This window comes from Chaetura pelagica, unplaced genomic scaffold (assembly GCF_000747805.2).
Source record: "Chaetura pelagica isolate M959 unplaced genomic scaffold, ChaPel_1.0 scaffold49, whole genome shotgun sequence".
Taxonomy (NCBI): domain Eukaryota; kingdom Metazoa; phylum Chordata; class Aves; order Apodiformes; family Apodidae; genus Chaetura; species Chaetura pelagica.
The window spans coordinates 1601547-1629004 of record NW_009970715.1 but is presented as its reverse complement, the minus strand read 5'-3'; the positions used below and the strand labels follow the sequence as shown (position 1 = coordinate 1629004).

At 41.8% G+C, this 27458-nt stretch overlaps 1 protein-coding gene across 1 annotated transcript; it reads right to left on the bottom strand.

Annotated features, from left to right (window-relative positions):
* Positions 1-320: 320 nt before the first annotated feature.
* Positions 321-25169, bottom strand: SPNS3 (spinster homolog 3 (Drosophila)). The gene is made up of 11 exons (XM_010006064.1): positions 24962-25169; positions 22294-22359; positions 21690-21826; positions 20992-21143; positions 20056-20122; positions 18927-19117; positions 16827-16979; positions 13606-13795; positions 9088-9153; positions 3664-3762; positions 321-488 (listed from the first exon to the last, which is right to left on the bottom strand). Exons 1-11 carry the CDS (start codon positions 25167-25169, stop codon positions 321-323), a joined length of 1497 nt encoding a protein of 498 aa, XP_010004366.1.
* Between the last annotated feature and the right edge of the window lie 2289 nt (positions 25170-27458).

Sequence of the window (27458 nt, the reverse complement as noted above, 5' to 3'; positions counted from 1 at the left end):
TGAAGCCTGTATTGGTGCATTACCTACAGCAGAGCTAGTTTATTACTTCCACAGACTGCAGCATTTTGAAGGTGTCACCAACAGCACATTCCTGATTCCTGTGTGTTCTGCAGCCTGTTCTGCTCAGTATGGGAGGTTTGGTTAATCACAGACTTTGCTGGGATTTGGCCTTAATTTTCTTATGGAAACTAGAGTGGTATTAACATCATGTGGACATACTTGTTTTAACTTCCCAGAGCCAATACCACAGCTAGTGTGCAAACAGGAAAACAATCAGAGGAGACAGGTTTAACCATAGTTAAAGAAGATGTACAGACACCTCAGAGCTGCTCCGCTTCCTTCCGGTCTTCCTCAATGTAGAAGGATGTGAGGAGGAAAAAACCTGCCCCAAAGACACCAACAAAAGCACAGAGGATGAAGCTGTACTGCATGCTCCAGAAGCTCCACTGCAATGAGTCAGCATTCTTGGCCTGGATAGCATGGGAGATCTAGGGAGGGAACAAGGCTGTCATCAGTATGGGATAACACCACCACCCTCTCTTGGTTAAAGCAGACTGTTTACAGTGTGATCCTTGGAAAGAATAGAACTAGGTGACAGGGATGAAATGCTGCCACCAAAGACTGTCACACCCAGACCCCAAACCAGCTGTACTTCACCACTGTCCAGCTCCCCTTTGGTCAGGGAACCTTCTGTTCTTTTATACCTTCAGTGCCTCTAGTCATAAGAGTAGGAAATAAAACCAGTGTTTAGAACATTTGGTAAATATCGATTCATGTTTCCATTTTCTAGCCCATGCGCAGATAGCTACCACAGCACAGACACTCTACATAACATAAGAACATGCCCCCAACATAAGAAGGACATGGAGTGAATCCAGAGGAGGCCACAAAGATGCTCTGAGAGCTGGAGCAGCTCTGCTATAAGGACAGGCTGAGAGAGTTGGGGTGTTCAGCATGGAGAAGAGAAGGCTCCAGAGAGACCTTAGAGCACCTTCTAGTGCCTGAAGAGGCTCCAGAAAAGCTGGGGAGGGGCTTTTCATAAGGGCTTGTAGTGAGAGTACAAGGAGGAATGGACCACAGCTGGAAGAGAGGAGATTTAGGTTAGACGTTAGGAGGACATTTTTTAGTTTGAGGGTGGTGAGAGCCTGGCCCAGGTTGCCCAGGGAAGCTGTGGCTGCCCCATCCCTGGCAGTGTTGAAGGGAAGGTTGGATGGGGCTTGGAGCAGCCTGGGCTGGTGGGAGGTGTCCCTGCCCATGCAGGAGGATTGGAACTAGATGATCTTTAAGGTCCCCTCCAGCACAAACCAGTTTGTGATTCTATGATTCAGCGATGACCTTTCTTGTCTCTTTGTGTTATTCGGTAGCTTTATACCTCCCTGATCAGCATCAAATGGACAGAAACAGGGGTGAGCACCAATACAGGCACAAACAGCAATACTCATTAAAAAGGAAAGAGCTGGAAATTAACTGGAGAGACAAGAGTAGAGTTTACTTTTGAGCCAAAAGCTATGTGAGGAGTCATGGAGTGACATGATGAGGAACTGGGAAGAAGAAGAGACTGGGCAGCTGCTTTTTGCACTGGCTGGATGATGACACTGTAAAAACTATAAATGATACACATGAGTTTGATCTTAGTAGACAGAAAGAAAAGCAGACTTTAAGAAACTCAGTGAGATTCAATGCTTAACCCAGGAACTTAAAATCTCATCCTAGCATCAACAAAAAGAAGAATGTTGAATGCAGTCATTTTTATGCCTACATTTGTTCTTGGTGGTTACAATACGCTACGTGACTTGAAATACACAAATGTGAGGCTCTTCAACCTTTGCTGGGTTGACTATGATTATTTATGACAGTTTAGGCAGATAAAAGCAAGATCAACTCTAAATGAGCCCCTGTGGACTACAGCAAGCATAATGGCCCAGATACAAACCTAACGCATTTAATTTTAAAAGCCTTAGTAAAAAAATCTCTGGGGAGCAGCAGGAAGAAAAACAGACTCTGAAAAAGACAATTCCCTGGCTCTCCAGCCAGTTTTGAAGCTCAAGAGTTAGCTGAAACAGGTTAGTAAACAACAGCAAGACATGAATGCAGAAGATTCCATGTTTAATCATCAGCAGACATGGGCCGTGTTGGCATGTTGGCTCACAGGAGCATTCCTGGATGTGCTCATTGCTGAGGATCCCACTCAGACATACAGAGTTTTCTTGTCTCTGTTCTTTATGAAGTTGCAAGGTTACCTGGGGTTAATCTCATCTGGATAAGCTTTTTTGTTGTTGTTGTCCTCACACCTTTAAATTAGCTGTTATTTAAGGCAACTGCCTGCAAGGTACTGCATGAGAAGTGTCCTGCACAGGATGCAGCAGAACAGCCAGTAGGAAGCCTCAATTCTGCCTGCACCTCAAGGATGGCAAAGAAAAGGATGCTAAGAGGTGCAAACATTTCACCAAGAGAACAGTCAAAGGGAGAATGCACAAGACATAATTCAGCTTTTAAGATACCTCCCATTTTTGCATTTAATTTCAGCCACTTTTCATGCCACAGGGATGTCAGGTATTACATCCCCCCATGCCTACAGCCAGGGCAATAGTTTCATCATACACACCAAGGAGCAAACTCTTCATTTGCCAAACCAAGAGAGCCAGCAGGAGGGATCTCTCAGTGACAGGGACTGCCTGCTCTTCCAGACAGGTTACACACTTCAAACTCCAGTTTTCAGCCAGTTGAGGACAAGGGCACTCCTATCTGGCTGGACCAGCAGCAGCATTTCTGTCTGGTCCTGTCTAACCCTAATACTGTTAATGTGTGACACAGAAAAGGCATTCCTGAGGTAAAATTCTTAAAATCAATTTCCATTTAAACAAAACTGGAAAGCAGCAAGAAACTCACTCTCTCTCTTGTGACCAGTAAAGCAGAAAAATCAAAGTGGGTGATCAGTTATCTACTGTGTCTTAACTCACAAATACTGAAGGAAGGAAACAGCACTGACAGATTTCATCCACTGGATCTAAACCAAATATGCTGCAAGGAGAAAACAGTACTAGGCTGCCCTGTCCAGAAGCACCTAAGATCAAGTAACTTGTAAGGAAGGGCTGAGAAATCAGGTCTCAAGCAATGTGGGAATCCAAAGTTTGAGACCAGAGCTTTGAATGTCAAGCAGTATCAAAAGGCAACCATTGCAGTCACTCTTGTTCTGATTTTCAAGAGACCAGTGATTAATTGCACGATTTCAAACTTCAGGATTTGAACTAAGAGTCTTAGATTTTACGGTATTTGATTCATTTCCATGAAACTCCTCAAACACTTAGCAGGAATTTCTTAAATGCAAGTACAATACCCATGACACTTTGCAAAATGCATGTCTTCAAAAACGTAGGGGTTTGCAAATTTAAAAACCAGAACAAATTTCTACACACTCCATGGAACTACTCCCACCTATAGGTATAGGATTGTGTTCTACATACCTGCAGTGGCACAAGACCAGCAGCTGCAAGCAAGTAAAGATGTTTAGAAAAAGTATATTTCTGTCTTCTAGTATCAAGGCCACCAACTTGAGTGATTTCTAGTTTTGGACCAAATGCCTACAATTCTCTGAGTGTCTGTCTTTCACTTTCTGAAAGTTTTACCATAAAGAAAAGCTCAATAAGCAGAGAATTCACTTACAGTCCCAATGAGGTAGGGGCTGCCTGCATCTCCCAGCAAGTGGCTCACCAAAATCTGCAGGGCAATCGCTGTAGACTGTCGTCGTGGTGTCACGACGTACTGAAAGAAAACAACCCACAGGAGAATGAATGTTCACTGAGTGCCTCTCATAAATGGCCAACTACTGATATCATCTCCTAGAGACATGAATATATTCATTTTATATACATTTAATATTCACTGTTTACAAGTTTGGAGACAGAGAAGTTATTCTGAGCAAAAGAGTGCACTGGATGTGTTGTTGAGGAATAAAACAACATGACAATAAAGTAGGAAAAATATGAGTCCTCTGCCTCCATTTGTAGATTCACAGCAGCTTGTACAGATACACTTGGCCGTGGAACTAACAGAAAATTCCAGCCAGTAACCTGTGCAGTTGTACTGGTTTACTTAGTAAGCAGGAGATTCAGCAGCCTCTGAGAAAAACCTCTCATGACCATGCGTCAGTAGGCAGGGTCTAGGCTGCTGGGGAGATGGGGGCACCTGAAGGATCTGCCATGGTATGAAGGATCTCTGCTGAGACCTTGCAGACCACAAGGTGGCTCATAGTGCTTTGATGATTGCTGTGACTGCACAACTTTGTTGCTTGTGACTGGGTAGCACCTGAGATGCAGCCAGTCTGGTAACAAGATCTCAAAGTGATGATGCTTTTGAGTGCACCCAGTTTCAACTTGGAGAAGCAGCTGTGGCAAACATCCTGAGCATGGCCTAGCATCACATGGATTAGAACATTTTTTAAAAATTAAATTAAATATATATATCTTGGGGAAATAAGGGCTTTATGTCTCTGCTACTGAGGAACAACTGTGCTTGAAGAAGTACAGCAGGATTCTGTATTATTCATGTCTTTTTCTTTCAATAATACATTTAGGCAAAAAAGCATTCACAGGCAGAGTGAGACAGACAGTTTTTAACCTTCAGACTTTTGTTTTCCAACCACTTGTTTATATCAGACACCAAATGCTTAATATTCTCCCACTCCTCTGAACCTCCTTTTTGGAAACTGATCTAAATATCACTTAGGGTGTCTCAAACACTAATTAATAGGGTGACTAGTGTTTTAGCAAGAGGTAAATTCAAGATGTAAGGCTGTTGTGCCTCTACAGCTGCCTTCAAAGAAACCCTAATATGCATGACAAGTTGAGTTTAGAAGGAAAAATATCCTGCTTTCACATTTAACTCAGAGTTTTATTGTTATTCTCTGTATTTAAAGAGGCCTCAGAATATTAGATTAACAAATATTTACCTACCACTAAGATGTAGCTGTATCACAACAGCAACATCAATGCCACATCTTTAAGGTGGGTGGAACTCCCTCCATTAATGGGCATTAAAACAGGGAGGTAGGGAAGCAGCATTGTCCAAGACACCAAAGTTAATTACTTTGGTGAGAATACAAGCAAAAAATACTTCAGTGCCACACACATACCAGTAAGTTACAGCATTTTAACTCCATTGAATCTACAAGTCCACGGCCCAGATGCAGTAACAGGAAGGTCAATAAACTATATGAATGTAGTGGATTAATTGCAGGCAGGGATGGATTGACAGAGGACTCTGTAGCACTGCACACCTTTCCCTCTTGCAGCCCCCATCTTTGGCTTAGACTGGGCAGGAACTCTGTCCAGGTTTTGTTTTCTCTCAGAAACTGCCTGGAGCATCTGCATTTGGGGAACCTGCTCTTGAGCAGAAAGAGAGATAAAGAAACTACAGCAGAAAAAGCTAAACTTGAGAAATAGAGCTTGCTATGACAGGCTGTACAAGGCTGGAGACTGTCAGTGCTTGGGTCTCCAAGGATATCCTGTCATCTCTCCTAGAATCAGATTTCTTTTATTGATACTAACAGGCTGCCTTGGAGAAATACAAATCAAATATCGTTACGCACTTAATATCTTGTGGGCATTGAAAGCATGAGGAAAGATAAATGCACTTCTGCTCTGGCAGTGCCCTGCACCACTTCCTCACCACATTTATATCTCATAGCTGTAACTACAAGAGACACATGGAACAAAGCTGCAACAAGAGAAATGGAAGACAAGGATAAGATGTTTCCTGAGTTATGAGGCTCATACAAACTCTGCCTGTGCTATTACTCAGGTTCTTCTGCGCAATTGAAACCATACGCAAGGGCCCAAGGCACTGTAGGATTCACTCAGAGGAGGAGAAACCCAACACTCCTGCACCCAGGGACTCTGCAATAGCCAGGGTATCCTGCCTGCCCACAGGGACTGCCCAGCTCCCCACCCCATGCCAGCCATGTCTCAGAGGAGGAGAAACCCAACACTCCTGCACTCAGGGACTCTGCAATAGCCAGGGCATCCTGCCTGCCCAGAGGGACTGCCCAGCTCCCCATCCCATGCCAGCCATGCAGATGACATCCTACAATGTAATCTTCTAGGAGATCCCAGCCCAGATGCCTTGACAGACAGGTGCCCCAAACAGATACAGTCTGCAAACCCTGTTGTGCTGCCTCTGGAGGTTTTAGATCCTGCTGCAGATTCTGTGACAGAGCTGTCAGCTAGAAAAGCAGATGGAACAAACAGGCTCGTAAAGGCTCCTATGCCTCCCAGGGCACTGGCAATGAAAGACAGGGACATGTTGGTAGCCTTCCCAAACACATATTAGCTTCTAGTTCTACCACCTCCCAGGCTATTAGCTGCCAAAGCCCTAAAAGACAGTCCCATTACCTCCCAGATGGCAAGCATATTTCCTAAGGGACATTCCATGGACAGCCTTCCAGTAAATCAGTGTACTCTAAGCAAGGCAGCTAGAACTCTTCTCCTCTTGCACATTCTGGCTGTAGTTGTACAGTAGATATGTTCAGGTTTACAGCTGAATAAGAGGCACAAAAGTTGCTACATGCAATGCATCTTGATGCTTTAGCCACAAAGGAAGAAAGTCCTTATGATTCAGCCAGCATCTTCCTTTGTCTTCAGCTCCACAGGTTGCAGGATAAATGAATTCCTAGCTACATTGTCTGACTAGTAGTGCCATGTGGGAAGAAAGAAAAGTAATTTTCACGGCAATATAAGAACATGCATTAGCAAATCCAGCCATATTATCAGAAATCCTACCAGTCCACATGGGAAACAATGCAAAAAAAGAAATTACTGTTGTTATCTATAACAGCCTTCAGTCAATGTAGACCAGAATACACTGAACCTGTGGGTAATCAGCAGGATAAAACACAACTCCCAAATAAGATTGCTACTGAATGAGCAGACACCCACAAATTCAGCTGAATCCCATCATTTTTCTGATAAAACAATTAAAATTCAACAGATCCAACCTGAAGCACATTCACAGTAATATACTGCCTGTTTGCTCCCAGGGGGAACACACCTCTGCAGAGCTCTGCTCTAGCCAACTTCTCTCCTTCCCACTTGTCACCAATTGATGTAACATTGCTGGTAGCCCAAAAGTTTCTAAAATAAACACAAATGAGGAGTGTCTATCACTCTGGAGACAAGAACCTCCTCATCATCTGATTTACATGGATCCAGGATGATGTTCCAAACAGTCCCTATGGGTTGCAATATGATGTAGCATTGCCTAAGCAGGCTGAGATCTGAATGACTGTCCTGGATGAAAGCCCAGCTCCTTGCAGACTTCACAGTTTGGGTTCAGGAAGGACCTGAAGGGAAGAGCTGACAGCAATCACCTGCCTCACTTTCCCCATCGCACATCAACAAGATCTAACTCTGTGATCACAGAACCATAAACCAGTTTGGGTTGGAAGGGTCCATCAAGATCATCCAGTTCCAACCCCCCTGCATGGGCAGGGACACCTCCCACCAGCCCAGGTTGCTCTTTATCAATGACAGAGGAGAGAACTGAAATGCAGATGTAGGATTTTAAAGAAAAGTAAACTGAGAGACTTTTTACAAAGTCTTTCAGCATTCCTCAACTGATGGAAAAAGGATACTCATGGTAATAGTACTTGGTTCTGTTACCAAAAAACCCCAAACAAACAAACTAGCAGTTGTTTCAAAATAAACTGAAATAGAAGTTAACTTAAAAAAATCATTTTGAACCAGTGGTAGTTTTTCTGCAGCTGTTCAACTGCATCCAGGCTGCAGCTCTTGTCTCATAGGATAATTGTTTCTGACCATTCCTTCAGAGCCAAAGAAGAAACAAAACCTTCTTGCTCTTGGGTGAAGTTTTAAGCAGGCAACAACTCACTGATGCTGACTGCCATTTTTTTTAAATTAAAATTGCAGAAAAGTGACATGCAGAGAGCAGTACCCTGAAAGGGGAACTTGAGAACATAAAGTGATAGTTGATATGAGCAGGGCTTTGTTGAAGAACCATGAAATACAAGTTGTTTCATTCCTTCCTCTCGATCAGAGTATAAAGGAAGTTTCTTCAAGTCATGAAATGTGAGGATAAACAGGCTCAAGTCAACAAGGCAAGACAGTGGAAGGAGAGTTCTGCAGTGCTTCATAGCCAGTTCCTGTTGTCACCAGACCATGCTCAGCATTTGGCTACATGCTTTCACATCCTTTTACACGGAAGACTGCAATGAAGATACTTTTATCTCTGCTCAGCTTCTCCACCCCATGCTTTCAGCTAGCTGTTCAGAACACCAAGCAAGCTGTTCATCTCAGCAACTAACACCATAGTGACAGCAACCTCAGCTGTCAATTTTCCATTCCTGTGGTAATGATGACAGCCTTGTAGGCAACTGTGTTCCTTATGAGCCACAGACTGCAAGTTTTCTTCACTCTCCTAGAGATGCTGTCTAGTGAAATAATATACTACTATTGTTTGGGCTTGTGGTATCAGTCCTGAAACCCCAAGAGTCTCATGGGCATTGTTGCTTCCTTAATGCTTTGGCAATTAGCACCACTTAGGGATTTGACTTGCAGGTGCTGGAATTGTTCTGCACTGTATTCTAGAATAAGGGAGCTTGCTAATAGTTCCCAGCATGATTAACTGTAATAGATTAACTAACTTCTATTTACAGAATATTGACTTTTCCTCATTTGGGTAATCTTTTCAAACTTTTGGAACACAAATAGAAAATCTCTGCTCACAGACAGAAAGTGACCCTCTTTCTGGTGCAGAACATTTTCTGGCAGGCACCCAAGAACAGAGAAAATCCAAACTAGTGTGGGTACAAATCTCCTTTCTGGGCTTAGAGTGAGCTCAGACTGCCACACCACCACACCTCTGTTGTCACTGGCATCTGTGCACAGCAGCACATTGTTGCAACTGGTCACTTCCCTACATTAGCAGGCTACCAACAAGGGTATCCTCAGCAAGAGCTCATTTATCTCTTCCCAGAAGGCAGAGGTCCTCCTGGTCACCAAGGTGAAGGCTTATGAACAATAGTATGTTGAGAAAAGCAGAGTAACTCAAGGAAATAGTTTCACAAGCACTTACCAACAGTATGTCAGTCACAACAGCCCAGTTTACAGACAAGAACAGTTCTCCAAATGCAATTAAAATCTGCAAAAAAGAAGAAAGCAGTGACTATAGACACTGCCTTGACCTTTGCTGTGCAGGGGAAGGCAGGCTCACTAAGCTTATCTATGCAAGAGTTGTTGTACATACCCATCTACTTAACAATTAAACATCTCTGTCTATGCTTACAAACACTAAGATCATCTTAGAAGGGGGGAAAGGAACCAGACAAGCCATGTGGGCTGCTTTATGTCACAAATCCTCAGCAGAAGAGCCAAAATAGGAAGCATACACCACTCTCCCAAAGCAATTGTAATGAAATGCTGAAGGCAAGAAGAGGAAAGCAAGAGCCTGTGAAGAGAAACGTTCAGCACAGGTCTAAAAAGTGCTCAAAGATCTCCCTTTGCTTGAGCTTCCAAAGGAAACCAATAGAACACCTCTGTGCCTCTACAAATATTCTTAAAGGTTCCTTCAGAGAGATAACGTTCAAAATGAAATGGACTCCAAGAGACAAGCAGCCTCCAAGCCTTGGTGCCCTGGGGGAATTCCCTAATTCATCACAGATGGAGACTCAGCCATCAGGAAAAGGGGTAGGGCCTCCAACAGTTCTTACAGCTGTGGTCTTGCCAAAGTTTAACCCTTTCAGCATCCCTGGCCATAGATTTGAACAAGCTGTACAGACTAATTGGTACTTGAGGAAAGCATTAAAACTACACTGTTAAGATGGAGCAGTTCTAGAGGTAGAACCTATTTTGTAGCACAGGCCACAAAACCAGATGGCACCTAGGAAACAACATCCACCTTAACAACAGGTGCCAGCATCTTGTCCAGGAAGGTCTTGGTCAAATGCTGTATCTAGTTGATGAAAACACAGTCCCAAGAAAGGCACAGTGGCAAACTATCAGATGTTTTCAGAAAGGTAGTTTATATTCTTCTAAGAACCATACCTATTATACATCATCCTATGATAGCCCTGCCTCCTGTTTCTTGCCTGTACTATTCAAGTTGTTTTCCTCTCCAAACCAGCCTGGAGAAAAAGCTCCTTGTAGTACACATATATTCAGTATAGCCCTTTATCCAGATCTTTTCCTTCAGAAGGCTTTATACAGATTTTTTAATTTAAGCTGAATCTCTTCCTCCACACACAAAGACTTTTCTGTAAGTATTAAAACAAACATCACTCGTTTCACATCCTCTTGGACTGTGTGCTTTTGGATTCATGCATCCCACTGTCAAAGTCTTTCCAACTATACAACCTTGGCAGACTCAGCCCTTGCAAGAGACAATGCAATCACTCCTCTCCAATTCCATGGCTGTTGCAGTAACAGGCAATAGACTGCATCAGCAATGCTGTCTGCCAGTCATAGCTGGAAGGCAAGGGACACTCCTTTTATTGGAGAACTTTGGGCCAAACACAAAATGAAACATCTTTGTTAACATGTGTAGCAATATCATACAGACCAGCATTTTTGCCAAGCCACCTGGCAAGAAGGATTAACAATGTCAGACCTTGCAGCCACCAGAAAAATATTAGTCCATCATCTTATTTCAAATTAATATCCTCTGAACTCTCTTGGAAGATCCAAATTCATCAAGGATCTTCCTTTCTTTTTGTCCCACCCCGATTCCACACACAAACTTTGAGCTGTTGCTTAACTTAGAATTGCAGCCTGTGAAATAGTCAAAGCAGCAAAAATGCAGTTGAATCCTGCTGCACAGTGATAATGGCATGAACATGAACTTCTGTAAATTCTGTCAGTTGGGCCATAGCTAAAAAGAGAGGGTGCAGGTTGAAGGGAAACAGGAAGGAGGCAAAGAACAAAGGGATTTCTTTAAATCCTGGCTGATAGCTTAGATATAACAAGGTGCAATAGAACAGTTAAAGCAGAAGGTTCTGGAGGCTTCCAAACTGTTCCTAGACACCACTAATGGAATAGAAGACTGACTGCCTTCATACATCAAATGAGAGATTGGTCTCTCTCCCTTATATGAACCCTGTGATGTTTAGCACTTTAAAAGTGTTGTTTCCAGTTTTCCTTATTCTTCAAGCTTTTCCCAAGCTATTTAGTGTCTGCAAGCCCCTAAGAACACATGCATGTCATGCCTACTGCAAGAAAAGAGAGAAAAATTAATCTTTAGGAAGTAATTTATACTCAAAACCTAGAGTTGGAAGGAATAGGGATTCATGAAAAATTACCCCTGGTAAGCAAATGTGATATTCAGTGGTTAAGGTGTAATACCCCAGTGACTAATTTAATACAGAATTGTGTTAACATTAAAGGCACAACTTGGTTAGCTTTTCTTCTCTTCCCTGAGGTCTTGTGTGGGTTGCAGTTGTAGGGTCACAGAAAAATTTAACCCAAGCAGGTTTGGGAAGAAATATATCATTCTATAGATTGCATCCAGTTATTCTGTCTAAAACCAATGTCAAATTTATACCTTCTCATGTGGAATAAATGCAATGAATAGCTGGCATGGTAAGCAATCTGTGTACAAAACAAACGCAATTCCTTTGGAGACAGGAACAGTTTTAGACAGAATCTCCTCTGAGATAACAAAGCCAGGTAATTTTTCTCTGTCTTCTCAAAGGTTGTCTTCAAAATTCAATAACTGGGTGTCCAGAAGGAGGAGAGAAGTCTCACAGCATCTCAGTCCACCTATCCCAACAGAAACCCTGGAAATTCTGCCATACTTCCATGTTTCCTTGAGAATTCTTGTGCTTTGAATCATTTCTTCCAACCTTGGCCATAACTGATGAAACCTGTCTTGTTCCCTTTCATTGCAGAAACTACTGGAACTGCACATGGATGCTTCAGTAGCTTCTACACAGGTGATGGGGACAGGGCTGCTGGTGACAGGGACTGGAAAGCCAGTTTCCTGCTCATGTCCTGCCCAAATGGAAGATCTGTTTCAGTGGGACCTTCAAATTAGATGCAACAGCTGACATGCCACCCCAATGCTCACATCAGGATGACTAGTGTCAGATTTTGTTTAGGAAGCAAGGAGAGGCTCTGCTGGTGCCAGAAAAGGCAATAGAGGCAAAAGTACTAGAAGAAGCAGGGAGCTTAGATGAGGTACAATTTATTACCACTGCACACTGTTGACAGGTTGCATGTTTGAACACCTGAATCAAGCACAACAAACAAAAGACAAAATAGCAAAGTCTGTGGTTTAAAAGACCAACAGGTCTGCCCATGGGAAGAAACTTCAGGAATACAGTTATATCTATCCCTGTTTAGAATTTCCTCACGGGTAACACACTGCTTGAAAACAGTGCTGTTTGCAAGGAGGGGGGGGAAATTAAACCAATTTCTTTTTATCAGTCCCACTAAAAGGTGTATTTTGGTAATTCAAGAGCAATCTATTGACTCACTCATCTAACACAGATTGGCAGATGAAACTGTTGCTCTCCATCTTTAATGACAAAAAAAGAACCCAAGAACATATTCAGAGTGGGACTGTGTGGGAACCTGAGAAGCAGAAAAAGAAACTGACTGGTCTCAGTCAGATCTCAGCTCTTGAATCTAAAAATAATGTTCAGTCTCAGTTTTGGCTTGAAGTACACACATTGAGACACGTAAAGCCATTTGTTCTTTCCCTTGGTGTAAAGGTATCTTTCCACAGGACAAAGCTCCACATTCCTGAGGAGTCAAAAACCTCTTTGAAAAAAGTGTTATTCTTAGAAGCAGAAAAACTGCAGAAGTACCCTTTTGCAGAAAACTGTTGATTACTGTAATTAACTTTACTTGCATCCTCTTATTTATGTTAATCATAGTAATCGTAGCAATGGAGTCACAGGGAAAAAGCCAGGAGTTTTTCCTCAGCTGTTACCATGTTATAGTTAAAACAAGGTTTACATTCAATTCTCTCTCACTGAGAGTTTTTGGAGCTATTCATCATTCCTAGAAAGTTTCTGTTTTTTCCCTTTACTGAGAACAGAATTTAAGTGATTTATACTTCAGTTTGCATTGCCAAAAGCCTGACTTGGAAGATCAGCTAGTGGTTTGGGGCTTTGAAGGTGATGGCTAAATTATTCTTAGCAAGAACAGTGCATATTGTACAGTCACAAGCACACTAATCCTGGAGTATTCAGACAGCAAAAATAAATGAGCATATTAGTCACATAGCATTAAAAATTAATATAAAATGGAGACTTCTTTTAACTACATTTTTGGATAAAGGACACTCTAGTTTCATGCAGCTAATTCCATAGGCTTACTCTTCTCCACTTGAGTGGGGGCAGCTTCTGTAGGCCCTGAGCCCTTTACCCTGGGCCAACTAACATACAATGTGGCTCTCCCAGGACAGAGATGGGCAGTATCAGAGCAACACAAAGTCCTTAGCTGGCAGGGCACCTTGTCACAAGCCACTGAAGCCTCTTAATGGTCTAAAATGTTGCAGAGAATTAAAAGCCACCTTTCTCTTCCTTCTCCCCCTTCCCTGTCTCCCCAGGATCCCAGAAGACATTTTGCTAAGCATAGAGAGACTGGAACTTACGAAAGTGGAGATGATGTTGGTCTGGGCCAGCACTAGGGCTGTGTAGAGACACAGAGCAGAAATGAACATGCTTGTGGCACAGATCAGAGGATCAGCTTTATTGTTTATCTTCCTTAATCTTCTTGCAACTTCTGCCCCAGCAATGACACCCAAGATTCCTGTCCCAATGGTGATGCCTCCAAATATTAGGCTGGTGATAAAGCAAAGGATTCACTTGAGCATAGTAAAACCATACTGTGGGGGAAAAATGGTGTTAGCTTATACCTATAGTTTCAGAGGAATCTTTACCAAGGAGCTTGAATCTTCCACTTGATCTAACCCTCCCACTCATTTTAGATGGATTTAATCCCAAGCCTCATTTGAAGCCTCTGAGGCTCTGTCCTGTGAAGCAGATATTTTCCCATTTGCAGAGCAGGTGTTATGCACCCAGGCTCAAGGAGGACCCTTCTCAGTATGACCTGGCTTCAATATCCAGTGACTTAGAGGAGACACAGTCATCTTGGTCACCCTGTGAACCAATCTACTCAGTCATCCCTAAAACACAGATGGAATAACTCTGTATCACAATCTGCTGTCTTGGAGGAGATCCTATCACATGGAATTATATACATCTAAATTATAACCCTCTAGTTAGCACAGCTGAGATGAGTCACTTCTCTGACTCTGGGAAACATCTACCACTTCCCAAGGGAGTAGAAAACTAGTGGGATGTCCAAGTAGTATTTTCTGAACACAGAATTTCAAATGCCACTCAGCTTTCTGTGTCTGCAAATATAAATGTGTTCTCCAGGAATGACAAGTTCATGTTTTAAAAGTATATGTTTGAACAGCTTAGAAGATTCAGCTTCCAAAGGGACTTCCAGATACGCTTTTCTCTCTCTCCCAAATGAGACCCTAATGACAAAGCAAATCTCTTGCAACTAGACAAGTGGTGCCACTGACTGTTTAATGCATCATAATTCTCCTAAGACAAACAGGTTCTGAGCACAAATGTTTCTAAATATTTCAGAGTACTACATGGTAAGTTCTGTACATTTTCCTCAACTTCCTTTGACTGCAAAGCAAAGTCACCAGCTAGGATATGATTTATTTCTTTAAACTACAGTCTGTCTACTTTTAAATTTATTTCTGCCTGATTAGGAAAAACTCAATAAATGTACATGTTTAAAAACAAAAAAAAGTATTTCTATACAAGATAAAAATCTTTGTTTGCACTTTTCCTATAAGGATTCTGACCCATTCTATTTAGGATTCTGACCCATTACTCACTACAGCTTGATAATTACAGTATAGATTGTCACTAGGTAGAATAACTATCTTAGATTTGTCTGGGAAATGCAAGTTCCAAGGTGACATTAGTTGATAAAAGCACTTGTGGAATTGTTTCTAGAAGGTTCATGTGTTGTGAGCTGCTGCTGAAATCTACAGCTGAAAGAAAAGGGAACAAGCCAAACTGAATCCAAGCACCATTCAATTGACAAGGAGTAGGAAACTACAGAAGCCTAGTCCTGGGGAAAGGCTACTATGGGACTTTTTAGGGTCTGAGAACGCTCACTCCTCTGTCCAATCTGTCCAAAAGCATCTGCACAAAGACCTGAATAAAAACTTCATATTTACCTTGAAAGGATTGAGTCCTGAGTCAGCTGTGCTGCCACTTGAATTTGTGTTTCCAGGGAGTCTAAGTGACACAGCCCTGATCCTCAAAGGCTGCAACTGCTGAAGGGAGGGAAACAGGTCCTTAAAGTATCCCTGGGCAGCTCTGGGAATGTGCAGCTCTCTTCTTCCAGCACCACCAGCTACAGGTCTGACATATCTGTTTATATGATGTTTCTTTACATCCCCCTGGAACAGCAGTCCAAAAGCAGCCTTATGCTACCTCTGGCACTAGCTTATGTCAAGGTAATTGTTAAAGCATCTGGTAAGAAGCAGAACATGAGGTTAAACTATCAGGTGCTCCATTTTGCTTCCCTGAAGACCATTTCTGCTCCAGTAACACTACTCTGGAATAACAATTCAGAAGGTGGATTAAAAAACAAGACAGAGGCTAACACCTTCAGATGAATAAAGGAAGTATTTAAACTGTATCTGTTATCTGATATAGTTTAAACAGTTCAGCTTCCCTTCTTCTACCCTGAGTTCACTTCCTCCCTCAGCATTATTCACTATTAAATCACATGCCAATGGTGATATCCTTGGAAGGACAATTGTATTTCCCATTGATGTGCTTGTCCATCAGGTTACACTACAACTCAGAAACTACTTTTGAGTTGTCTTGGCTATTCCACTGCAGAAAAGCAAAAGAACACACTAAAGGAATGATTACTGTTTTTTCCTTGAATCACCTTTAGCTGGAGAGACAGTGTATTAAGCAGTTATTTCTTGGGAAGCCATGATGAAGTCAGATACTAAAACCAGATTTGGGAAAACTCCAGAAGAAAGATAGGGGAACTGGTATGGAGTCCAGTACATAGAAGTGTCCCAGTACCCACTGTTAGCCAGGAGGACTCAAGGGCAGCACTGAATGCATTTTTCTATACTTGGCAACACATTTTAAGGAAAAAAAAATAAAAAATTAAAATGTCTTCTTAACTTGGGAAAAGTGATCTACAAAAAGTTGTCCTATGATTTACTTCAGAGTCCTCTCCTATTGTAAATTCCCTGTGCCCACCCACCATTTGATACTTATTCATGTATCTCCACTGGTCTGGACAGCCTCTCTAAACAGAGCTCTACTGGCACTTACTTACAAGACCAAATTACCCTGGTTTGATGTCATGATACGATACTAGATCAAATTAGTCAACTTTGCTTTATGCTGGGACTCACAGTGACCTGGCCAACATGGCAGGAGTTTTAAAGCCAGACTAACAAGAAGTTACCAAAATACAGGATCTGAATATATTTATATGGGTATTTAAGTAGATTGGGGTGCACAGCCTATTGTCAACTGAAGTCCCCTTGCTGAAGCTGCTCACTTCCCTGCAAATGTTCCTGTTGCTGCTTCTTTCCATGTAAATAGGACTGGCATCTTTCCAGTTAAACCAGTGATTACAAGCTAACAAACTAATAGGAGTGTCTCAGCATCCCTGGAAGCAACTTCCTCTAATATTGACACCCAACTGCCTTCCCAAGAAATGTCCTACCCTCTGCCTTTGGATACAAACTGTCACTTAGGACTGTACAGGGTCTGCAGAAGTGTTTACAGAGCCCTGCACACTCACCTGTTGGATGAGCTGCAGGACTCTTGGAGACATGGTGACACAAGGCCCTGGACAACCTGGGCCCTGTAAAGAAACAGTGGCACCCACATTCCCAGGGCTCCAGTAACAAAGGCCATGGCAGTCAGACCCAATGATGAACAGACAAAACTCCAACTAAAAATTAAAAGAAAGGAATGAGAAATACTAGAATGAATAGGGTGTGAGGGAAAAAGAAAAGCCTACCTGGCACATCCAGGATTTCAAACAATAACAAAGCAATTCATTCAGCCATCTTATATATTAATTGTGATGAGACCTTATGTAGGAACTTCAGCAGTGAAGTACTAATTAGAAAAAAGAGTATCACCTGCTAATTTCAGTATAAATCCCAGCCCTGGTCTCTTGCAGATTTCATTGGCAACTTTTGCTAAAACAAATGCTGTGAAATTTTTTATAGCAGAACTACCACACTAGAGAGTGAGCCAGAATTTAATGGCTTAGCAGCTAAATGAAAGTGTTCTGTGTGCAAATATAAATGTCTCAGGATGGTTTTAGGTTGCTTGTGTAACCAATATAAATGAGAAACATCTGGGTCTTCCAAACTGTTAAGAGGCTGCAGCTGAAGCACTCCTTAACTCCACCTGACTAAGTAAAAACAGACTCAGACTGCACAGTGAGCTTTCAGTCAAAGGAGAAGCATTAAAAAAAAACCAAAACTGTCCAAATTTTTTCTCCTTCAAGCCTTGTGCTATGAGAAAAATAACTTTTTATGGGTTTGTTCCTAGTGAATAGTTTAGGAGAAAGGTCCCTTTGAGTTCAATAGGGACATATGAAACCTTAAGACTGAATAAAAGTGCTGCAAATGAACAGGTGAAGATTTTTTAATATTTAATAAATGAATCCAATTCTTCATCTTCTAAAGATAAAGGGCTCTTGGACTTCATTGAAAGTAGAACTACCCTGTTTTGGCAGTGTTCCCTTATGATATGGAAATTGATTGCTAAAGAAAAAGAAAATTAAAACGTGTTTTTACAACATTGCTGGAGGTTGCAAGGAATGTCTGTGTAGGAAAGCAATCTTGATGTCAGTCTAGCTTTGAAATGTCAGAAAGGTTCATTTTTGATCCAGCAAAGTTCATTTTTGAGTCATTTCAGAGTGTACTGCCTACAAACTGATCCAACAAACTGGATCTCGAATGCATTTGCTGTTCTGGGTGCAAGCGGGATGCAAAGCTAATCGTCAATTAGAAAAGGCTGGAGCATCTAGAAGAGGAACACGTCTGAGACAGAGAAGGTCCCAGGAACCAACGCTTTAAGGGAAAGCGTTTGATGTGGACCCGGGAGCAGATCCAGCAGCGCGGAGCGGCCCTGGCGCGGTGCACAGCGTCACCTGCTGTTCCCAACCCGCATCCAGCCCCGCACGGGCGGCAGGGAATGGGAGTCACAACGCCCGCAGCCGCTGTTACCGCCTTCTGCAGATCAGCTGCTGTGACTTTAATATTTGTGTTCATATTACTCAGTATTCCTGTGCGATCACTTCAATATTTGTGTGGTTAAAAGGAAGGGTCACATGCCAGCCACAGGTTAGCCGTTCAAAACACGTGTACAAGCAATTTCTAAACCATATTGGGGTCCTACAGACTCTGACCTCTAGAGTAAGAGGCACAGCAGGCTCACATACACCATATAAAGACAGCCTGGAACACGGCGATCCAACCCACCTCAGGCACTAAGAACTACAGGTAAAGTTACACCTGTAAAACGTGCCTTGTTACCAATCTGGCTTCCCCTGCGTGTTTAAGCAAGAGAGAAGGGGCAACTTAGGAGAAAGTAAAGTTGGGTTTAAATAGGGGCACATTGCCATCATAACTTTGCCTCCTTCCTGCTGCACCCCCACCCTGAGCAAAAATAAATATGGGAGGACAGCAGAAGCCAAGGAGTTTTTGCTCTCTCATGCAGCATTCCTGTAAAAGAGTGGAAGAAAGTGTTTTGTGAATGTGTTTAAATCATCTTGTATGCAGCATGTGATAAAAAGGAGCTGAGAAGTATCTGATGGCCATATTTCTATTAATGGAATGGTCATTCCTCAGTGGAGGGAACCTTTGGAGCTAACATCACTTACTTCTTGGCAAGTGATGTGACATCTTGACACCAAGTAGTCTTGGCAGTTCTCTGTACACCTGGTCTCTCAGCTGCTACTTGGATTGTGCCGGAGATGCTCAGGGCTCTGTGTGCTGCTGTCCTCCTCTGGGTCCTGTGAGGGACCAGTAGAATCACAAGAACCAGTGCTAGACCTCCCATGCAAGGAGTTATCTGTAGACACAAGGCTGGTTAGATCCAGGATACTTTTTTTATCCTATAGTGAAAGCTTCACAGCAATTTAAAATTCAGTGTTAGAACTACATATTGGAGAATTGCAGACACGTTCAGAAATAGATGGGACTTGCTGTGGGTAGATCATATTTGTAAAGAAGAGTGAGTTGGGTGTTCCATGGTGACTTTGGAGGAAAGAGATTAGATCCTTGCTCCCCAGCAGACAGATACATGATCCCTCTCTCTGATTTTGGAGAAAAACATGTGAAGAAAGAAAACTCTACTGAAGTACTCTGGCCACAAACACAAGAATCACTGATGCAGCCCTCAGTGTTACCTGAAAAACACCAGACTGCTGTTCCAGTAAATATTCTTCCTTACTCATCCTGTACTTGCTTGTTAATTTTATAGGTAAGTTAGGAGGACCTGACAAAATACTTTCAAAGCACTGGCTGTTCAGTATAGAGAGACCTCATGATGATGTGACCAGAACAGAAGAGGATTTTTTCTTGAAACACTCAAATAAATAAGTTTTTCCCAACAGCACTTCAGAAAACAATTTCTTTGTACTTTCCTGAAGAGTTATACTTGTGCTGCCTGTCTAAAGATTATTTTACCTTCCATTTCCTCTGTTTGAGGAGGTCTTGGTGCACTGAAAACCATTCCAAGTGTGTCCTCAGGTAAGAGGAACATCAGCCTCTGCCCTGGCTGCTGTACAATGTCACCTATGCCTGCTTTCATTCTGCAAGAGCTATGATTAAATCCTCCACTTGTTCTGCAGAAAGAGTTCACTTAAACACCAAGTTCATGACTAGTCAGAAAGTAGAAAGTCCTTCCACTGCTCACCTCGTTTAACACAGCAAACATAAGTAATCCAAACCCCAGGGAAGAATCTGGTATTAGTTAGTGGATCCGTCTCCTGAAAGTGAATCACTCACCCTGAATGCCCAGTGCCAGTCACCTGTGATTTCTGCCATGCCAGCTGCCAGGACATAACCAAGACCACTGTAAACAACAGAAAGGAATAATCAGTAGGTACCAATGAATTCTTGCTGGCTGAAATGACACATCTTGCCAGCTAAGGAGAGCACAGAGAAGTATTCTGTCAGTTTTCAAAATGGATAAACAGAAACAATCCCCGTGGTCTCTGGTGGTCTGCTTGACAGCCAGTATTAAAATGAGAGTCTAACCTCCTCAAGCAGATGTGAGATGACGGCAATAATGTCCCAGATTCCCCTTGGAATTCATATTCTGTAGAATGACACTGACACTGTAGATCAGACAGCTCATGAAGCAGTTTATTATGTACTCCTTTCTGTGCTAGCCTTGTGAATTAAGCCCTGCAGGAATTCTTTTTGTTTTAATCTGCCTTCTTGGCTCAGCCTTGGCTGCCTGCTTTAATAAGGAGTATGACTCTGAACCACTTGAAAAGCCTTCCCCATCTCTTCTTCAGACACCGTGTCAATTTAACTAACAGAGGAGAGGGAAGTCCCAGTTCTTCCTTGGGAGACATTTAATGGAGGGTTCTTGAAAAATCTGCCAAATAAACAAATATTTGAAAGCTTCTGTCTTCCAAAACGCAGAAATAAATTACCTACCCCCATGCACAAACTTCTTTTAGAATGGATCAATATTTTATTCAAAACCTGCTGGTTTTCTGACTTTAGATTAGGGGGCAAAAGAGCAAATTTTTATTCACAGTAAGTACAGAAAGAAGCCTAGCCAGCACTATTTTAAATGTACTAAGCAAGTCACAAATTATTTTCCAAAAGCCAATGCAGATAAACATCAAAATATGTCTAATGAAGGATTCAGGGTACACTGAATTGCAGGTGTGGTCAGACAGAGTTTCAAAAGGCAGGTCAGTTACCAACCTTCCCACTGGAATGAAGATATAGAAGATAGATAACATTGTGGTCCTTTTTCCTTCCTCAAAGAGGTCTGCAATGATGGTAGGTGCTATTGTGGAATAACTGGCTGTGCCAATGCCAACTAGTCCTCGTGAAAGAAAGAATATCCAGTAATACTGCAGGAAAAAGACATACAATAGTCAAAGAAAGCCCATGCAAGAAAGAAAGCTTACTATGAAAGAGGTGCATTTTACTGGATCAAATAAGAAATATGGATTCATTTAAGGAAATAAGAATTCAACTGCCTCTTGCATAAGTCTGCATTCCCCCACTCACACCTGCTTCCCTGGCATCCCACTGCTGCACTTCCTACCTTCTGCACAGCAGTGACTTCTTAGAGTGACACCCAGAGGGAACGACAGGATAGGGTGGATAGACCACAAGTTTGCTGAACAAGCTGCTGCACTGTAAGGTCATAATCAACAAACATTTGGGACAAAAATAAGATCCCATCAATTGCAACAGCAACGTGTGGGCTCTCCCTTGCCTAGGCTGGGCTGCACCATCCCATAAAGCATTCCTGCATGAAGACCATTTAGTCCAGGCTTGGGGAGTGGGTGTTCACCAGCAGCTTTTCCAAATGGGATGAGAGAAGGACTCTACTGACTCCTGCAAGACCTATGCAGATTATTTTTATAGTGTCCTTTAAAAAAGCAACATACCAATTGACTGATGAATGAGCTGCCTAATGTTACACCAGACCAGAAGAAAATACCAGCTCCAAGGATGATTTTCCTGTTGTACCGGTCCCCGAGGTATCCAAAGATGGGTGCAGCCAGCATGTAACCCAGGATGAAGACTGGGAGTAAAGACAACATTGCTCAAATTATTTTTATCTATTATTTATCATTTTATAATCTATGCTCCTCACCTCTCATACAAACTCAGGTTATTTCTTAGGGCAGAGGTCAGGGCAAGCTGAGTTTGTAGAACTAATAGGTAGCTGGATATTTTTAAAAAGATACATGCAGATTAAAAAATAAATAAATAAATATATATACAAAAATAAAACATGTGTGAACTGCTCAAGTTCTGTATTTCCTAAAAAACTCCTTTAGCTTTCGTGATTCACACACTGTGGTTCCAGCCTCCTCTGAACCAAAGACTTTCAGTTTTGCAATTTTAGTCATCTTGCCCACAAGTGGTATTCAGCAATACCACACATGAGTAGGAACCAGAAGACATAGGTAACCAGAGTGTGTTTTAAGAACAGAGCTCAGAGATGCAAGGAGAAGTCAATCATCTGAGCTTCAGAGATGTTATTACCTGTTTGCAGCAGACCTGTATCCCCATCACTGAGACCAAAGTATTTCTGAACATCTAACAGGATCCCTGCAACAAAATCAAACACTGAGTGACAGCAAAGTACCCTGCTCATTCCTTGTAATCCTGTTCATTTGCCAGCTCAAAGAACAGGGCTTGCAGGAACTGCAGCACATTTTGCTTGCTACTTGGAAACCATTACCACAAGTACAGATATACAGAGAATTAAAAATTCTTATCACTATTCATAAAATTCATGATCTCCCACTAGATAGGTCTTATCAGAGTCAGTTTGCCTACTATTTCAATCACTACTGTTCTTTCTTCTGTACCACTAAGCACATAAACACTTTACACTTCAAAGTTTAGTGGACACAATGTGGAACAAAACAGTGGCAAAGCTTTGCAGCCAGAAGGTTGTTATCTTCATACAGTTCATCCTAAAATTCTCTTAATGACCTTAAAATGTTAAGATGAGTCAAAATTCTTTCTGTTAAGAATAACTTAATATTTTCAGGATATGCAGTATTCAAATCAGTGCATGTTGGAGTTTTCAGGGTGCTAATGGCTACAGCCTTCATCAGATCATGGCTAAATCAGCCCATAACCAGGTAAATGCTACTGTAATTCAGATCATGGTTCCAATTGTGTAATTCTGTTCCTATTTCCATGGCAATTTTGCAGAGATCAGATGAGACAGAGATAACTGTGGATTTCTGGTAGCTGATGATCAACACTCAGAAATACTGTATTACAGGAACCAGTTTTGGACTAACAGAGTCCAAAATAACAATAACCTGCCTGAAGTAACTGCCCTGACCTGTTATTGGCAAACTATAAAGCATTCATCTGAACAGCTTGGAACAGGGTAACAGATCAGAGTGGGGGAGTCTGCCTGATCACCATTTTTAACAAACTGAAGACTCAGTTGCAGCAGACAATTAAGTGGAAGAGCTTGTTTTCTGTGTGAAGATTGATGCAAACTCTGTCAAAGACCATGAGCAAAACTGCCCGGAAACCACAACTTTGTAACTGCCACCAGCTCACTTTTAAGCAAATACTTAAGCCTCTCCTTCTTCACTTTTCTGTTAACTTACAGCCAAACTCTGAAGTACTGATGCAAGAATTCTGCAATGCAGCTGAATTCTAGCAGGTGAACAGTACATTGCTGTGGTATAAACTGCAATTTGCAGATTTCCTCCATGGCCTGAGAGGTCATAGAGTTAACTGGTCATATATTGTAATTAAAGTAGATGTTAGATATTCCAAATCCCCCCCTCTGCTCTTGAAGTCTTACCCTGCCCCTGAGGGCACCTCACCCACAGAAAACTGAGAATGTTAACAAGCAGGCAAGCTTTACTTCTTGAAAATTTTAAGCGTGTGCAGGAGCCAAAGAATAATTCAAAGCCTGGAGTGAGCCAAATGACTTCTCGCACTTAATACATGTCAGTTCTTGCTGAAAGATGTTTTTTCACCCTCTCCTGTCCCCTGCCCCTCTCCAGGGAAAGTCACTTGACTGTAGAACTCCCACACTGCAGGTTTTGCACTACCAGTCTTGCAGGATCACTCAGCACTCACTTCTGCTTGTTTCCTTCCCTCTTACATGTGTGGTTAAGAGGTATTCAAAAGAAAAACCTTAAACTCCTAAACCCACTAGCCTCTCAATTTTTAAAGATACTGTCCAAATATCTTAAATTTCTAAATGGTCTAAGTAGTAAAAATAATTTGCTTCTGTGTTGTCACTAGATGTTAACTCCAGATTGAACAGTCCATCCTTTGGGTTTACTCAAGGTTTTAAAACACTCAGAAGGAAAATAAAGCAAGTTCACAGGTGTTTCCTCCTCACTTATAAATCAGAGCCCTGGAAGCATGGTAGGTGCTTAGGAGTGATGCTGAACAGAATTTACACAGACCACAATTCACATGGGAGGAAAAACTATAGATTTCCCAGCAGTTTCCTAGAAGCAATGCTTTGCTGTTCACACCAAGGTGAAGAAATAAATACTTTTTTTTTTTTTTAATCACACTTTGGAAGAAGGATTTCTTTATTCGTTAGGATTTATTTTCTAGAAACAAGCTGTAAATTTGGCAGGTGATGCTTAGGGAAGTGGGTCCCTGTTCTCTTTACACAATCATGTTACGCTCTTCATTGCAGAAATCACACTGTTTCCAGCAGATGATGAGGAAGTTACACATCCACGAAACAAATTTACACAAAATAACATCAGTTTTGTACTTTTAATAGGGGGAATGTGATCACTGTTCTTCAGATAGAGGAATGCCATCTCTAATATACTAGATCCAAAGGAGGCCTGGTAAGCTGGCACATACTTTGTCAAATCTCTGTAGAATCCAGACACAAAAATAGACTAGATGTTTTGTATGCTGAATTGCATTTATAAGATACTTGTATTTAACAATATGAATCTAAAGCTTTTAATAGTTGTGATTTTTATAAGTATTCTACTAACCATTAAAAATAAATACATCATTTATTGGTCTTTCAAGATTTACAATTGGAAGGTTCAGTAGGAATATAAGCAACAGCTAAAGCAGGTGAGAAAGAGTAAAAACACGTCCTTACTTTAGAAAACATTTGTAACTACAGAGTAAGTAGAGCTGTTGAGAACTTAAATTTCCTTTTCCTTAAGAGGAGAAAACAAGCTCTCACCTGGTATAATGAACCAATCCATGAAGTTTATTAAGTTTGCATAGCACAGCACAGCAGCTATCACATAATGTCTCCTTGGGGCACCATTCCTTGACACTGACACGGATGGACCTTCTCTCACACGTGCTGCAGTAGCTCCATAATTCTGCTCCTCGAGAGGCAGCTGGGACTGCAAGCCTGTATTCTCATGTGCACTGGGGTTTTGCATATTTCCCAGTGCAGAAAAAGCCACCAGAGATCATGAATGTTTCCTTAGAGCACCCAGCTACGAGTCAATTTAGTGTTCAGGCTATGAGGAACTTCAATCACTACAGTAATTTCCGGAAATGAAGCCCAACCACTAAAAACTGAAATTAAATCTCCCCCACAGTAGGAAGAACTTCACAAAGAGAGAAGTTCCAGTCATGTGGTTTTGCAAAAGCAAAAGGGCTAAAGTGCTATACCTTGAAGGCATGGAAAAGTAAATGTAAACAAAAGCAAAATAAACTACCAGTGCATCCAAGAAATAAAAGTGCACTGGTTTTCAATGATCTCAGAGGAACTGCATATGCTAAATTAATTATAATCTTTGCTAAGATCTCTGTGAGATGCCATAGCTAAAAATAGTCTTTCTAGAGAGGACAGGGAGAGAAAAAACAAGAAACCAGTTTGCTAGATCAGGTACCTATCTTTGACTTAAGCCCTTCTTTACCAGACTTCTTGTGCAACTCTGGATGAGTTACTTGCTTTCTCTGCACCTCAGATCTTCAGTCCTGACACACACTCACCCCCACACCCCCCTCTGGCCTTCAAAAATAGAGCTGCTCAGCCTTCTCCCTGCCATCTGACCAGTCACCTCTCCCTGTTGCCACCCATCTGATTTGCACAAGCCAAATCTAGCCCCAGAAATGAATCCTTTCCAATAACATCCTGAGCTTTTAGGTCAAATCAGCAATTAAATCTTAAGACTCCTAGTCCAGATGACTTGTTGGTTTTGGTGTTGGCTTTTTGTTGGGGTTTGTTGCTGCTGTTTGGGGTTTCTTTTTGGCTTTTGAGTAGTTTTTGGGTGGGAATACCAAACAAACAAACAACCCAGAATGCTACAGTAAGCCCAGAAAAGGAGAATGAAACAAAAACACTCTGCACCCCTGCTGGAGCTGTGCACATTCCACAATTCTGAATTGTGCAATGGGATTTCTTCCCCTTTCCTGCCAAAAAAAGGGGTCTGAAAGGGGAAGAAAGGAGGACACAGGAAGGCCTTCTTGTTTTTTTAGAGTGTGTGATACCTTTCTTCCCTGTCTTCTGGCCACTCAGATTTGAAAAAGTATGTTTACTTAATTTTTCTAGCTTCAGTTTTCTTATTAATGATTTTTTAGAAACATGATTATTCACATTTCAGCCATTTTGTAGATTACCAGCTTCAGAGAGTAATTTATTTTTTTTGCATCCTGCTAAGAAAGTTTAGAGTGAAAACTTAGAATGAACTGTAAGATTTTAAGAGTGAGGCAGCTAATTGCAACAAGTACTGATCATAGTTTACGACTCGTGCATGAAGGTATGAGTCTGTGGTTGTTTCTTTTTATGAACTGTGTGTTTCACACTTCAGACTAAACTGAAAAACTAAATAACACCTAGTATTCTTGGCTGTTTTGTTAATTCCAGACTTTGTAACTTCCGTGTGCTCAGTGCTGTAGTATTTCATTCTGCCTTCATTTCATGAAGATCTAGTTCTTCATGAACCAGAAGGCGTGTTTAATTTAATAATGGGTGAGTCTATATTAATTTTATTTCAGAAGAGATGGGGTTTTTTTTTGTAACAGCTATTAACTTCCTAAGGGAGAATCCTATAGATTATGGGCATCTCTCCCCACTCCTACCCGAGGGAGCTCCACATGAGCCAGCTTGTGTCTGAAAACATTTCATAGTGTGTCAGATTACTACCAGGAAGGAATTTTTGTTCTCAATTTCACATCACACAGCGACTGTGCCGGGAGCTGCTCCCTTGTGGCCGCTGCAGCGCCAGGTTGGGCCGCTGGAGGGCAGAAACAGGCAGAAGTAGAACCTCCACAGGGTGTTGGAGGCTCGAACTGAATCTGTGTTGCTTGCGGCGGCGAAGTTCAGCAGCAAAGGAAGTGAAACAGTCCAAGTTGTACTGGGTTTGTTTTTTTTTTTCCCTTCCTTGTTCTCCTGAGGAGCAAGGCCGTAGTGGATCTTGGGCTCTGTATCCTTTACTAGGAATATTTTCCGTGTTTAATGCCCAGCCCCCCACAGGGCAGCTCGTCAGGACTTCACTCTCGCTCTGGATAGCTTAAATGTCTCTTGATCCAAATGTGCTTTGAGTTTCCGGGCACATCCCATATTGATCTCAACGCCTGACATCTGCAGCTAAACTTGATGTTTACAGACAGTTAAAAGCAGGGTTTTAACTACTACTGGTATGGCAGGAACTCAGTTCTGCTTTCTTAAAATGGAATTGCTAAATTCTACATTTCCCAAAGACAAAGTAAGTTTAAACGGA